The sequence below is a fragment of the Castor canadensis genome, chromosome 2 (assembly GCF_047511655.1).
Source record: "Castor canadensis chromosome 2, mCasCan1.hap1v2, whole genome shotgun sequence".
NCBI classification, from domain to species: domain Eukaryota; kingdom Metazoa; phylum Chordata; class Mammalia; order Rodentia; family Castoridae; genus Castor; species Castor canadensis.
Genome location: NC_133387.1, coordinates 44,373,051 through 44,388,365, shown reverse-complemented (window position 1 = coordinate 44,388,365; position 15,315 = coordinate 44,373,051). Strand labels below are relative to the sequence as shown.

The 15,315-nt window shown below is 35.8% G+C and overlaps 1 protein-coding gene across 9 annotated transcripts in view; it reads right to left on the bottom strand.

Moving 5' to 3' along the window:
* Positions 1 to 15,315, bottom strand: part of Ica1 (islet cell autoantigen 1) — a 144,279-nt gene that overhangs the window by 103,537 nt on the left and 25,427 nt on the right. For all 9 annotated transcript variants that reach the window (XM_074064673.1, XM_074064676.1, XM_074064672.1 and 6 more), the window contains 2 exons: positions 11,738 to 11,810; positions 3,056 to 3,179 (listed from right to left, as the gene is read on the bottom strand). In XM_074064673.1, coding sequence (XP_073920774.1) covers positions 3,056 to 3,179; positions 11,738 to 11,810 — 197 coding nt within the window. The remainder of the gene's footprint in view (positions 1 to 3,055; positions 3,180 to 11,737; positions 11,811 to 15,315) is intronic.

Here is a 15,315-nt window from a genome sequence, read left to right as displayed (position 1 = left end):
GAACAGGTGCAAAAAATGAAAATAAGATGAATATTCAAACTTCAATTTAAATGCAAACATACTTAGCTGAAGGGAACAATGGTTCAGTAAACCCAAGTCAGCTTTTGGTAGCAGTGACTTACATGTGTGTAACAGTCTAAGATTATAAATGATGCAAGAACTGTTTAAGAAAAAAAAATCTCTTTTGCTATTTTCCCTCTTATCTGCATTGTTTTAAATATTGAGCACTTCTAATAAAAAAGCTTGCCTACCTAGATGTGGGAGGTTTTCTCAAAGATGCATTGTACCATAAAACTTACATTTTATTCTTTTGGTTTAAATTGAATACAGTTCATAAACAGAGGAGTAGTTGCAGCAATAACTAGCAAATAAGTCAGTTAAACAAATGCTGGTGTGAAGGCCTCTATTTAAAGAGATAAACAGTCTTCAGATGTCTCCCTGGGGGTCCTGTTCATTTTTGAGCTCCTTATTCTCTTTGCTTAGATTTGCCTACCTTTCTGAAGTCAGCTGAAAAAGAATCTCATGAATAAACTGTTCTTGATCTCTTGTACCATTTTAAAATTGGACAGAAACTTTTGAAGTTGCAATAACATCATGACAGAAAAGAAAAAGGGACATAAAAATCACCTCTTTTTTTCCTAGTAACTTGCTTCCCATAAAATTAGAAAGGTGAAAACCCATTCACTTGTGGTAAGAAAGACTAAATCTAGGCCAAGAAAAAACCTCAGTAACCAAAAATATCAAACTTCAGTGCAAGACTGGCCCACATTTTCATTCATGAATATTCCCTTAATGGGGATAATCACTAGAGTACCTGAAGCTTAACTCTATGGGTGATTATCCTTCAGTAGGAAAAAGTGCAAGGACCCAAGAAAGGTTAAATGTATCATGACATGCCCAGATAATGCAATAGAAATTTTTAAAGATGGATACATTGAAAATTTTTTTAAAAGATGGTAGTGTTATATAATGGAAAAAAATCAATTTGCTAAAAAGTCATCAGAATATAAAGGCTATATGGTATGATGTCATTTATTTTAAAAATATATTCTGGCATACCCTAAATTATGATCATTCAGGACTGAGAATTCAAATTCAGGGTTTTCATGTAATCTTCCTGCTCTCTTCGTATTTAGGAGAACTGGCTGGGATTTCATGTGGCTGGCAAGTAGATGAGGGTCATGAAAACACAGCCATTGTGCAGGAGGCCACCTCCTAAATCACAGAGCTGGCCACACCTCAGTTAAGTTATAGGAAGAGAGCAGTTTGCTAATCTAGTGTTGATACTTGCAAGCATCATTTGGTTTGTCTTGTTGATTTCCTTTATCCTTTTTTTTTTTTTCTATTTGAGACAGGATCTAGCTATTGTAGCTCACGCTGGCCTTAACCTCATAATCCTCCTGCCATTACCTTCTCAGTGCTAAGATTACAGGAAGGCACCACCCTGCGTGGTTTGAGGTACCATGTTTGTGCTTTGTGAGATCATTTGGTACAGATTATGAAAAGGTATAATGGGACGGCCATATCATAGAATAGTTAATGTGATTATTAACAGTAACCCTTGTAGTATCCTGGAATTTGGTTTTGTTTTTCCCATAATAGACATTAATTTTAATAGACAGGTATATATAAAAGTTCACTGAAATTAGTGATAATTGCATGTTTAACATATGAGAATTTATTCTCTGAAAGATTTTCTCAGAATCAATTATCCTTGCTAGATTGGAAAAGGCCATATAGACACAGAAATATCAAAGTATTAAATCTAGGTTATTCCTTTAATAAGGCTTAAGTTGTTTTCAAATTTTCTTCTAGTTTGGCTGTTTTTAATTAAAAAATGAGTATATATATATATATAGGTTTTTACAAGGAAAAATCTATTATAAATAAATACAAAAAGTGCAATTCAAGATTATAAACAAACACCTTTCTTGGAAAACTGGGGTAGAGAACTGTTGGAAATGATTTCATTTAACTATGACAGTTGGTGCAGCCCACAAAGTCAAGGTTCCAATGTCACTAGGAAAAACAAAATGTCCAGGAATGGAAGTAGTGAAAAATTGGCACAGCAGGTCTCTCTTTTCTCCTCTATCTTTCTTGGATTTTTATAGGGACACCCTGTAACATGCCTATGGCTGGCTCTTGGTCTACAGGGAGGAAAAGGAGAAAGGGAAATGAATAGAAGAAAATGTTGGACAACTTGAGCAAGTGACATTTCTGTAGCTTAAGTGTTCTTGGAAACTGTCTACAAACTTTATTGAGGTATAATTCTACCTATTATTAGTAGGAGACATTTTTTCAATTTGTTACTTACTGGGAGAGGAGGAAGAGAGAAAGGGTGTCTTTTTTTCTCAAGCGCAAAGAACAACTTGTGCTCAGGGACTCCTGCTTGTTTAACATTGACCATAAAAACAAGTCCAGGTTATGTTTTAAAATGCCACTGCTCTGCCACAATTTTCTCTGCCTTAACACTGTCTCAAACTTGAGTGTACCTCAAAATGAGCAAGGATTTTGTGAAAATGCAGATTTGGAAACAGCAGGTCTGGGGGTGGGGTGTAGACTCTGCATTTCTAACAGTCTCCTAGGACATCCTGCTGGTGCTGCTGTCCCAGGGTCTGGACAATGAGGTCCAAGGCATCCTGAATGACACCTCTCTACAGTTAATTGGCCCACTGAGAGCAGCCATGGAACCCTTCAAGCTGGTCTCATTAGGCTCTTGCTTTAATCAGCTACTGGAAGGGAACCAGACTGACTGTTATGAGCAACCTGAAGGTTACATATGAGCCTACAATAGCACTTATAATGATTGGCATATATAATGTCCCCTATAGTTCAGAAGAAATAAGAAAAATATTAAAAATTAACAAGGAGGAAAAAAATCCAACAAGTTTTCTTAATCAGAGAGTTAAATAGAAATCAACTAACAGTGGAGCACACAGTAGGTCCTAAGTCCCAGGCCAAAGCCTTCCAAAGATTGTAAAATTCCTCTTTATGAGTAGATGGGTCCCAGATTCTCTGCAGATCCCCTCAAACAGCCCCAGTGAAGGCCACACACCTTTGCTGGGAAGAAAAGCAGAGGGCCTTTCCTGTGGCTTGCATCATTTTTCCTGCTCTGGTTTTATCTTGGAAGCCTTGGGATCGGAGAAATTTTCCCAGTTCATTTTCTTCTTGAGACAAGACTGATTAAGAAAAGAAGGAAAGGAGTCATGAACAATAGGCATTTTTATTGCAAAGAAAATGAGAGAGACAAATCACAAGGTCCTCTCTATTTAGAGGAGAAGAGGAGATGAAATTAAATCCAAGTGGCAGGATGCAAGGTAAATTCTCCTCCTCCCCCACCTTGCCATTTAACTTCCATGCTGTTCTTCCATTTACAATACCAGAGATCAAATTCACTTGAATACATCTGTCAGTGAGTTTGGTGCCCTGTAATCAGAACCAGAAAATGACCTCCGGACTGAAAAGCCAGCCCATAATGTGCTGTTCTGAGCTGTAATAAAAGAGTTGGTTTTGTCAAGTCTGATGGTGGGAATCTTTTGTGGCTGCCTAGAATGTGATGCTAGCTGCATCCTATTATTCTCTATAGCTGGCTTTTTGATCTCTGCTTTTTGAGTTACAATCTGCAAAACTGTAAAGCAACTCAAATACCTCACCTCAGACATAGTTTTTGACTGGAGGTGGGGGGGTGAGGATTGAGGGTGGGTAGGTCACCAGGCTGACTACTTGGAGGATTTTTCAAATACAGAGCTGGAACCAAATCTGAATTAGCTCTGCCTAATCTTGGCCTTATTTTTAAAGACAAGTGCAGATGTAACTATTTGATAAGAGTGATTTTGTATAAGCTTTCTAGAAATCAGTTTGGCACTAAATATAAAAAAGTTATAAAACTGTACCTATTGCACTTCTATTGTTAAGAATACATCCCAAGGAAGTAATAAAAGAATCAGCATAATTATTTATCATAGTAAAACACTCTCCCCATTCTAATGATGGACTTAATAAAATAAAAAGCACCCACAAAATGAAATATTAGGAGTCTCAAATAAACACCAACAGTGGAGCCACAGGTACAGGACTAACAGTGTGAACTTTAGAAGATTTTTTTTTTTCTTACAGATAGCATTTACTGTCAACATACTCTGAATAAAACCCTTATTTACACTTCTGTATTCAGGTATTTACAGAAGGTTCGCCTTATTTACGGATTACATGCAATTTTGACTAAGCATGGTCAAAAATGTTAAAAAATAAAAAAAAATTCAAAAAGAAAATAATTTTAATTCTTGTGCATGCATACACAGCCCAGTTGATGTGGTGAAGCTCTCAGTCAGTCCTGCATTATTGTTAGTGTGAAAATACAGTATGCCTCCCAAAAAGCGTATGGTGCCCAAAAAGCAAGGTAAAAGTTAATGTGATTAATTTAGGGGATCAAGTGACAATTTAAGATTTGTTGAAAAGTGGCATGTCTTTAGTGGAAGTTGGGCAGCAGTATGGGAAAGATGAATCAAACATATGCAGTACAGTACCACACTGCTTCCTTAGCATGTGTGGGTTTTTCCTCACTGATGGTCTCCTTAAAACTACACACTCATGGATATTAAAGGACTACTGTATTTATTTTGTGGTGTTGAGGATTAAACACAGGGCTTGTACATGCTAGGCAAGTGACCTACCACGAGCTACATTTCAAGCCCTTAGTTCTTTGAGAAAAGATCTTAACTATGAAGCCCAGGCTGGCTTTGAACTGGAGATCCTACTCCCTCTGCTTCCTGAGTGCTGGGATTACAAGTGTGTACCACAACCTCTGGTTACTTTCCTTTTTTTAAATTTTCTTATTATCATATTATTCTTGTACTGGGGGTACATTGTGAGATTTACAAGAGTGCTTACAATATATCTTAGTTAAATTCATCCCTCTATCATCCTCCTTTATCACTGCCCCCTTCGAATAGTCTTAACAGGTCTCATTTTCCATTTTCATACCTGAGTACACATTCACCTTCCTTCACCCTTTCCTTATATCCTCCCCCTTCCCACTGGTACCAGCCCTCAGAAAAGACCCGTTTTAGCTTCCTGACCTTCGTTTTTGAAAAAGATAGTTCTGTTTGTTTAAGATAGCTACACAAGGAGTTTCATTATTTCATTTCCATGAATATATGCATTATATTCCGAACTACTTTCTACATGCTACTAGGTACCAGGATTCTTGTCTGTTTTCATGAACCATCCAGACATCTTTCAGAATATACCCCATTCCTAACACAACCTTTCAACAACAGCTATAAAAGGTTGGCCAGGAGCTAGAATCCAAATGTGACAGCTAAACTTATCATGGCTTCCTTATTAATTTGTGACTGCAGTTCACCCTAAACTGTCCCTTGAGAGACCCACAGAGAAGAAGCTTTGAAAATCCATTTTTCCTGAGAGATAAATAATATCTCCCCTATATTTCTCTCTCAAAAATTAAGTTCACAGATGAAAGCCCAGCTCAAGGCTCCTTCCTCTTGTCAAACAGTTGATCCCTATTTCTCTAGATAGCAGTGTCCTCTGGGCACCTATGTTAGCACTTACTATGGTAGGAACAGTGTCAGAATATGCATGAGTGGACATGTGTCTGTCTTTACCGTGAAACACAGCTTTCCAGAACAGGGACCTCATCTACACTTTATATTCCTTAGGCCGAGCATAGTCTTACATCATAGCACTAACTAAATGCTTGTGATACTGAATTAACTATAATTTTTGTTTTGCTATCTCTACAAACTATTTTACTTTAAATGCTTAGTTGATATTTATGCTATGGTTCTATGTAGCTTAAAATTTCTAAAATTATGTTATTTTTTGTTTTCTAATAGCTTTAATTTTTTCTCTCAACTGACTAACATATGACTCATTCAATCTACAATGAATCTTCCCCTACAGAGAGCACATTCCTATTTTTGTTTCAAATAGCATGAGGATACGATGACCCTCTTAACCTTAAAGCCTCAGGTCAAATAAAAATGAACACATTCAGCTTATGGCCAGAAAGAAACCAATTCATGGTACCTGAATGATCACACAGTTGGTGAAATATAATTTCTCCTAAATAAATCGAAGCAGGTTGAAGCATTTAAAAATAATTTTTGGTCATTTTATGCATTTGAGGATTAACTTGGGTGGCAAATAGATTTCATTTTAACTGCTGACTCAGTTTAATTGGCAATGCTTCTAAGAGAGAGCTGGGAAAAAGTCTGAGCTCCATCAGGCTCAAGGTTGGATTTTTCAAAGAGATGATCATTCTTTAATGTAAAAAATTCAAATACTGAAATTAATTAGTGGAATTTTAAAATTCAGGTACAACATATGCATCAGATACCTTTAAAGTTTCTACTTATACAAAGGTTTCAATTAACTGGAGCTAAAAACTTCATATAAAAACCTATTAACATTTAATTGCTGATTAGATTTTCAGATGTGCTCTTTAAAAAGCAACCGAACAGGTGTTGGCAAGGATGTGGGGAAAAAGGAACCCTCATACACTGCTGGTGGGAATGCAAGCTAGTGCAACCACTCTGGAAAACAATATGGAGGCTTCTTAAAAATCTAAACATAGATCTGCCATATGATCCAGCAATACCACTCCTTGTGATATACCCAAAGGAATGTGACACAGGTTACTCCAGAGGCATCTGCACACCCATGTTTATTGCAGCACTATTCACAATAGCCAATTTATGGAAACAGCCAAGATGTCCCACTACTGATGAATGGATTAAGAAAATGTGGTATTTACTCACAATGGAATTCTACTCAGCCATGAAGAAGAATGAAATCTTATCATTTGCAAGTAAATGCATGGAACTGGAGAACATCATTGTGAGTGAGGTTAGCCAGGCTCAGAAGACCAAAAATTGTATGTTCTCCCTCATATGCGGAGTTTAAATCTAGGGCAAATGCAGCAATGTGTTGGACTTGGGTCACATGACAAGGGGAGAGCACATACAGGAAGTATGGGGATAGTTTAGAAACCCAAAACATGAAAGTGTTTGATGTCCCCACTGCAGAGGAACTAATTCAGAAACCCTAAAGCGACAGAGGTCAATATGAGAAGGGGATCAGGAACCAGTGTAAAGATCAGTTAGAGATGAATCAACTTGGGTTGTAACACATTTGTACATGGAAGCAATGCTAGGAATCTCTCTGTAAAGCTATCCTTATCTCAACTAGCAAAAACTCTTTGTCATTCTTATTATTGCTTATGTTTTCTCTTCAACAAAATTAGAGATAAGGACAGAACAGGTTCTGCCTGGGTGTGAGGGGGGTAGGGGGGAGAGTGTGGGGGTTGGGGGTACAGGGGAGAAATGGCCCAAACGATGTATGCACATGTGAATAAATGAATGTAAAAAAAAAAAGCAACTGAAGAACTGTGAACCCAATTAGCTCCCAGATACATGGCTAACCCACTATGTACTAGACATTCTTCTGCCACTGAGAAAACAGGGAGAAAGGGACACATGGGTTCTCTGCTTTTACAGAGTTTACATTTAAGTGACAGGTGATAGAAAAGAAAACGTATACAGTTGGAAACACAATACAAAAATAATTATCCCAGTTAGAACAATGAGAGATGGGGAGTGAGATAGTGATTTGTCTCTGCCTTAGGCTGGGTGGGTGCTCAGGAAGGCTCTTGGAGCAGCTGACCATTAGGCTGAGTTCAGAATGACAAGGAGAGGGATACTCTTGATACTATTAGGAAGGAAAACTGCAGGCAAGAAACAGACAGTGCAAGATCTCCTCAGATAGGTTGGTAGGCAAAGAAAGGGGACTAGAGAGGTGAGCTGGAACTAGACTTATTTATATGCCATGATATAGGAGTATAGATTCCACTTTAATGCTCTTAGAAGTTTTTAAAAGAAAGACAGCAATATTAGTCAATCTATATTCATTAAATTTCTTATTTTAAAATAATCTTAGACTTAAAGAGAATTACAAACAGTATGACAGTATACAGAATTCTTGTATACCCTTCCACAGATTCTCCTTGTCTTTACATCTTATATAGCCATGGCACAATGATCAAAACCAGGAAATTGATATTGGTACAATACTATCAACTACCAGTTTTTCCATGAATGTCCCTTTTCTGTTCCAATATTCAGCCCAGACGCCATACAACATTGAGATTCTGAGTTCCTAGTTCCCTTCAATCTGTGACACTTCTTCAGTTTCTCTGTCTTTCATGACTTTGCACCTTTCAAGAGTACTGGTAGATATTCTGACCACAAATTGAGAATACCCCTCAATTTGGGTTTGTCTGATTCCTCATGACTAGACTGGAGTTATGTATGTGAGGGGAGGATACCACAAAGGTGAAGTGACCTGTTAGTACATGATATCAGAGATTATTAATATCAACACACATTATCAGTGGGGATGTTAATTTCTATCACTTGATTAAGACGGTACATTTGGGGTTTCTCTACTGTAAAATTACAGATTTTTCCTTTTCATAATTATTTTAAAATCTTCAAAGAAAAACACGAGACTTCCTGAATATTCAGTTTCTCCTCAAACTTTTACTCAATAATTGTAACACTCTTTAGTGAATCTCACCTGCTACAATTCTTACTGGGGTGTTTTTCCTCATGATGATTATGTAATTAACTCATTCTTTCTATATTTATTAATGAATTATTTTATTTTATTCACCCATTCATCAATCTCCTATGGACTTAATCAGTAGTGTTTTTTTTCCCCCTATGGCTTACAATTTAATAATGCCATTATTTATTTTGCTGTTCAAATTATACCAGCTTTGATTATAGGATTGCTTCTCCTGTGTCATTTCTGCCTAGCCTATCCTTTTACAAGTACTTCTTTATACTCTGTAAGATATTCTAGGCTCATATTGAATTTTCCCTGTTTCAACCCTGAAATAAATTACTTCTCCAAGGAGTGGAGGTGATTGAGGTGGTGTATTCAATTATGATTTACTGTAAAAACTTTTGCAAATGTCACAATGTACGCCTAGTACAACAGTTAAAAAAAAAAAAGAAAAAGAAACCAAGATTTGAGCTGTTGGTGTGCCCCTGGTTATGGAATGTTAGTGTTCCTAGGCATTCTCAACTAACAGTGGCAGGAAATACACAAATGCACATAGCCCACACATACATGCTCATCTTCATTCTGTGTATATCTACCTCTACATATATTAATAACAATGACTTTCAGATGACACATCTGATTCCACTGCAACACCACACTGTTCATTCTAGCTATCTCCCTTTATTTATAACTTCTAGGCAGAGAGAATTAAGGCTCTAATTATCTATAATATGTTAACTTATTTGTTAACAAAATTCTACATATATGTATTAGAATTGCTAACCCATATCCTCGTAAGATATAAATATAGCAACTACTATAGTTATTTTTGTGTTTAGCCTAATTGTCTTGTCAAAAATACAGTTTTCTAAAAAACAAGGTTAGTTCTTTTCTTCCCCATTCCAGTCAGTGTGGTGCTGTTACTCATTTGTAATGCAATTCAGTTCATTTGTTTCTGTTTGTATTCCATTTTAGATTCTCCCATGACCTGGTTTAAGTATTTTCTGAATATGTGAAACATTACTATGGTTTTTAAGAGTCAAAGATATTAAAGCTATCTTCAATACATACACCTTGTTCCAATGAAGGTAACTTTCACACCCATCCCATCCCCAGCACACTGGTCTCCACTCTCTAGTTTCTGGTTTATCTTTCTTGAGTTTCTTTAGCACAATGAGCAGACTATTTGTACATTTGTGTTTATGTGTGTGTCCCCTTAATTTTTACATTTATATTTTGCTATATTCCCCTGTTTCTTACATGAAGGGCAGCACATTGTAAATATACATTTGTGCTTAAGATTGAGCCTAATTTTTTCTTAAGGTCATATCCTAAAAATCACTCCATATCAGTTCATAGTGATTTTACTCATTTCTTTTCTCTGACAGCTACATAGAAATGCTCTCACATTAGCTACACTATTTTTAGTCCTTCATCAAAGTTGGCATCACTTTCAGTCTAGCAGCACAGAACTTTTCCTTCCCATCCCCACTGCCATGGCATAGCTCACGTGGGCACAGTGGGTGACACAAAAAGGCTTACCTACAGCTGACAGCCAACTCCTGTGGGCACAACCAGATGACTGTTTCATGGTGGGGGCATTATTGTAACCCCATACATTACAAGGTAATCACAAGCCTTGATAGTGTTTATCATAATTCTAACTAATAAGAGGAGTTCCGGGGGTAAGTCTCTCTGTTTTCTATTAGAAACATTAAAATAGCCGGTAAGCTGGGTTTTATTACCAGAATCACTACAGAAAATATGCAAGCATCTATATGTAAATGAAAGGGGGCACAGTGAAGTTTATGTGACTTACTTAAAAATGACTGGAATAATTTTATAAATATCTTTTGTTTTTTACTACAAAGGAGAAAATAATTCATTTCATGGTGAGGATAAGGAACATGGTGGGTATAGTAAAAGGGAATTTAACCACTAATTCCCAAAACATAGGGTTTAAACACAGGAATCATCTGATCAGGCTTAAAAGTGAACTCTGATGGCAGTGTTCAAAGGGCTGGACGAGAGTGAAATGGAGACAAGTTAATCAGTTAAGAAACGGATTTAACAAACCAATTGAAAGTGACTATGGAACCTGTACTAGGGTAGTAGCAGAGAAGATGGAGTGAGGAAGGAGAAGCTGAAAGCTATTTAGGAACCAAATCAGACCAGCATTTGAGGACTAGAATATGGGACAGTAAAATGGTTGTGGGGGGATGTCACTGTCTCGATTCTCTCAGAGCTCCTGAAATTGGAGCCCTGGAGAACCTTAGCTCATGCACTTAAAAATATTAAGACAGACAATTTATAAAACTCTGCCTCAATTATTGGGAGCTTTCCCAAACTAGTTATTTTTTTTATCTGCATATGTTAGTTGTAAAGGGGTGTTTCATTGTGACATTTCCAAATATACATATAACAATCAAATGCACCCCCAAAAACAGTTGTCTTAAAAATATTGCTAATATAGAAAAATGACCAATTGTTAACTTGTGATTATTGGAGAGGGATTTGGCAGCAGTCAGCATCAGAAAGAGTTCCCCTATTCTAGCCTGAGAAATATAGTAATTACATTATTAGAATGACCTACAAATTAAAATTTAAAAACAGTAACATATAATTTACGATTTAGTATTTCAGAGACAATTTTGTTGGGAATAGTTTTAAGACAGGGTGACCATATGAAAAAATCTTATTTTCAATTTGTAACATAAGAAATGTTCATGAGAAAGTTCAGTCAATGAAATATCATTAATGAATCAACATTGATCATTAATGAATCCTGTTAAAATGGTTATTTTAACAGGAACAAAATTAGATATGAGAACCACAGTAATCAAATAAAAATAATCCCAAATTAAAAATCCCAAGATGTAAAGCTGAGAAAACTTTTTTATAATTTGGAAAACAAATATCTTGTCTATATTTGTGGAAGACCCAATTAAAAATCTCCTAATATGATATTTATTTTGAAAGGTAAACAGCCTATGTAAATTATTGACAAAATTATTAGAGACCTTCCTCGTGGATTAAAGACACAGATGAAAACCCCTAAATAGTGTCCTAAACATTAAATAATATATTAAGGCAAAATATCCTATTCTTTCTCACTATACTTGATCAATAATCATACTTATAGCATACTTACAACATATCCTCTTTTGATAGAGCACAATTGCTTTAGACAAGTCCAAACAAGTTCTCTGAATTGAGTGAAATAGCTGTAAAAAAATACAAATAAAATGATAAGTAAAAAAGATAGCAATGAAATAAAAAATACACTGAACAAAACTGTAGTGTTTGATTTTCTCACTAAAAACAAGATGATATGTTTAAGTATTTTTGGTATTATATGGTATATTATACAGAGAGAGACTCTACAGTATGGTGTATGACTATAAATGTCATCTATACTTAATGGAATTCACGATCTCTGTGATCTAAACTAAGATCTTCAGAATGATTATTTCCTCTAGTCTAGTGGAATAATAGATGAAAAACAGAAAACCTAAGTAAGGGGCCCAATTAGAGGAATTGGTAAACCAGAGACCCAATATTCTTTCAAAACCTAATTTATTCCCTTCACCACTTGTCTTTTTTTTTGAAGAGAGGATCTTCCAAGTAAGTATCATATTTAAAAGATGACATTAATTCATTTTATGATCCTAATATATTTTATGACATGTTTACTCAATTGAACAAAGCGAACAAACCTTGGTTGAAAGATCTGTCTGTTTCGAAGACATCTGGTAAAATGGTGTTTAGTGAGGAGTAAACATCACTACTGATTTTCCCAAAGATTTCATAAAATATACAGTAAGACAACTTATTGCCATACTATATTAGAGAAAACCAAGGACAAGGCAGGTAGGACTGCATTAAGAAGAATATATCTAGATTTTAATTCAAGGTGGTCTTGCTTTTTTGCTTCAGAAACTAAGATAGCTCAAGAAAAGCTAGAACAGATGTTATAGATCAGAAATTAAATATCCCTCAAAGGTGCTTATGATAAAGGCTTGGTTGTCAGCCCGTGGTGCAAATGGGGAGTGATGGAGCATTGTCATAAAGCACAGCAATATTTGAGTGAAAACAGATGATCTGCTTCATTATAAATATGACCAAATGATCTAATAAAAGTGGATGCATGCATATATATTTAAAAGATTGAAAACCATTCCTAGGAATGCTTAATATAATAAAACTTGGTCATGAAGAATATAAATTTACTAATTTATTAAATTGCATCCTCCACCCATTTAGAAAAGAAAAAAATATCCTTCATCATAAAACAAAACAGAACTCAGCAGTCTGAATCTGTTGCTTAGCAAATGCTTGATATCAGTATTCTGACTCACAAACCACCAGAATAGGAGGGAAAAGGTTCTGGCTATAACTCCTGAATTCAGGGATAAGGAGCTGTTCTGTTGTTACTGTTCAGTTTTTTAAAAACCAAGATATAGCATGTGTAATAAAATGCACAGCTCTGGAGTATTCAGTTCTGTGAGCTTTGATGACTATATACACTCATGTAACCACACCCAAAGCGAGATAAGAAACATTTCCAGTATATCCTGATCTGGCATGGCAGCTATTAAGAACTTCTGTCATTATACTTTCTGCCTTTGTATTAAGAAGCTATTTTTGAAAAAAAAAGATCTTATTAACAAGCAATGTAGACAAATATTGAAACTGAGCACATTTTTATATTAACATCCTGCTGTATTGCAATAGAATGTGCTTGCTGCACATGCTTTCTGGGCCAGCAGAATAAAAGTTCTTGGTTTATCAGCCAGTCGTCTACAGGTAATTCAGAGTAAGAACATGTCATAATGGTTTATATATCATTTTCAAGTTTTATTGATAGAATTCATTCTCTCTATAAATATTGATATCAGTAGTGACATTTTTGCCATACAAACCTCTATCATGGGTAAATTTGTTAATCATAGCTAAGTACTTTGGATATCATGTGTCTGAGACAGCTGCTACTTAAGGTATAGTTGAATTAAAGTAAAAGAGCTACTGTGAGAGCCCACATATAAATATAGTGTTTATGATAGCAATAATTAATATATTAAATTACTTTTCTTTTTTGAGACAAGGTCTCACTATACAGCCCAGGCTGGCCTTGAACTCACAATTCTCCAGCCTCAAACTTCCAAGTGCTGGCATTATAAGTGTATTCCACCATGATCCCCTTAAATAACTTTGAATAATGCTTATATTTACTATATTGTTAAAAAGAAAAAAAGCTATGAGATATGGAAAGTATATATAACTCATGATGATTTTAATTATATTTAGAGACAAAAATTAGAATAGATATTTCCTATGCCTACTTTTTTCTATTGTAGGAATTTCCTTTAAAACATCCTTTTCAGCTTCTAGTTCAAAATTTCCAGTGACAGAAAGAAGAAAAGGATGAGAGCTAATATTAATTGTATTGTGAAATCATTCAGTTAATACCTGCTGAATATGTAGTGTGTGACTGTCTGGGATCATAGTATTGATTAATGCTGACATGGAATTTGACGCCTTAGTGGAAGGAAGACAGGCAAATAAACCAACACCCGAGGTAATTCCATGAGATATGAGTACTCTGACCAAAATAAAACAAGGTCATATGTTAGACAATGAACAGGGTGGTATGGGTGGGGAACAGGGGTTGATAGTGACTTTAAACAGCATGTTGAGGAAAAGCTTTCCAAAGTGACCTTTGGACGAAGACCTGAATTATGCAAAGGAGCCAGTCAGGGAAGAACTGGGGAAAGTGTGTCCTGGCAGACCACAGAAAATGCTTTGATAGGTGTCAACTTGCCTGTTTGTGACCTCAGAATTGAGAAATAGCCACATGGTTGGAAGGTGGTAAAGGCAGTGTAAGAATTGTGGGAAAGAAAATCTAGGACAGAAAGGCAAAGGCCAAGTGTGTCAGGAGGTTTGCTAGGTATCAGAGATAATGTACAGAAAGAAGTCTGAATGGTACCTGGGACATAATAAACACTCACTAAACATTAGCCATCACTCAAGTTGTTACCTAATTTAACCCTGATAGTATGCTTATCTCCATTTCATGTACTAAGAAAATGAGGATAAGAGAAATTGGGTAGTACTTACAAAGTTACAATGGCTAACAGATGTTAAGGGTGGCCCAGATCCAATGGATAGGGCATTTACAGACTCAAAGTGAACCCATCTCTCATTGGGCAGTCTAGATATTTGGAAGTTCTGCTTGGGTCTGGTAGCCTACTTCTCTAAGACTACCCTCATGACAGACCTTCCTATGTAATTGGCACTAGTATGCCGCCTCTTAAACTTCTTCCAGGATAACCATGGTTTCCACCATTCCAGCCACATTTCTGGGAATCTTTTTTGAAACCTTAAGCTTTTATTTCAGTCCCATTAAATGTTAAGCTCATTAACTTTAGCTGGCATATTAAATTTAGAAATCCTGTTGAATCCTTATCAGGTCAGGTAACATATTATTCATCTCAGTGCCTAGTCATTCATAGAAGTGATAAGCATGCTTTGAAAATTTTAATCTAAACTACTAGCAGAAATGTTCGGCAAGACAATGGATCAGTTGTACTAATACTCTAGTTCAACCAGATTTGAATTCATTTTGCTATATTACTACTAGTCTGCCTAAATATCTGTTTAGCTTATTCACTCTAGAATCTTCCAGTGTTCAGTAACAAAGTTATTAGACTCTATTTTCCATGTTATTTT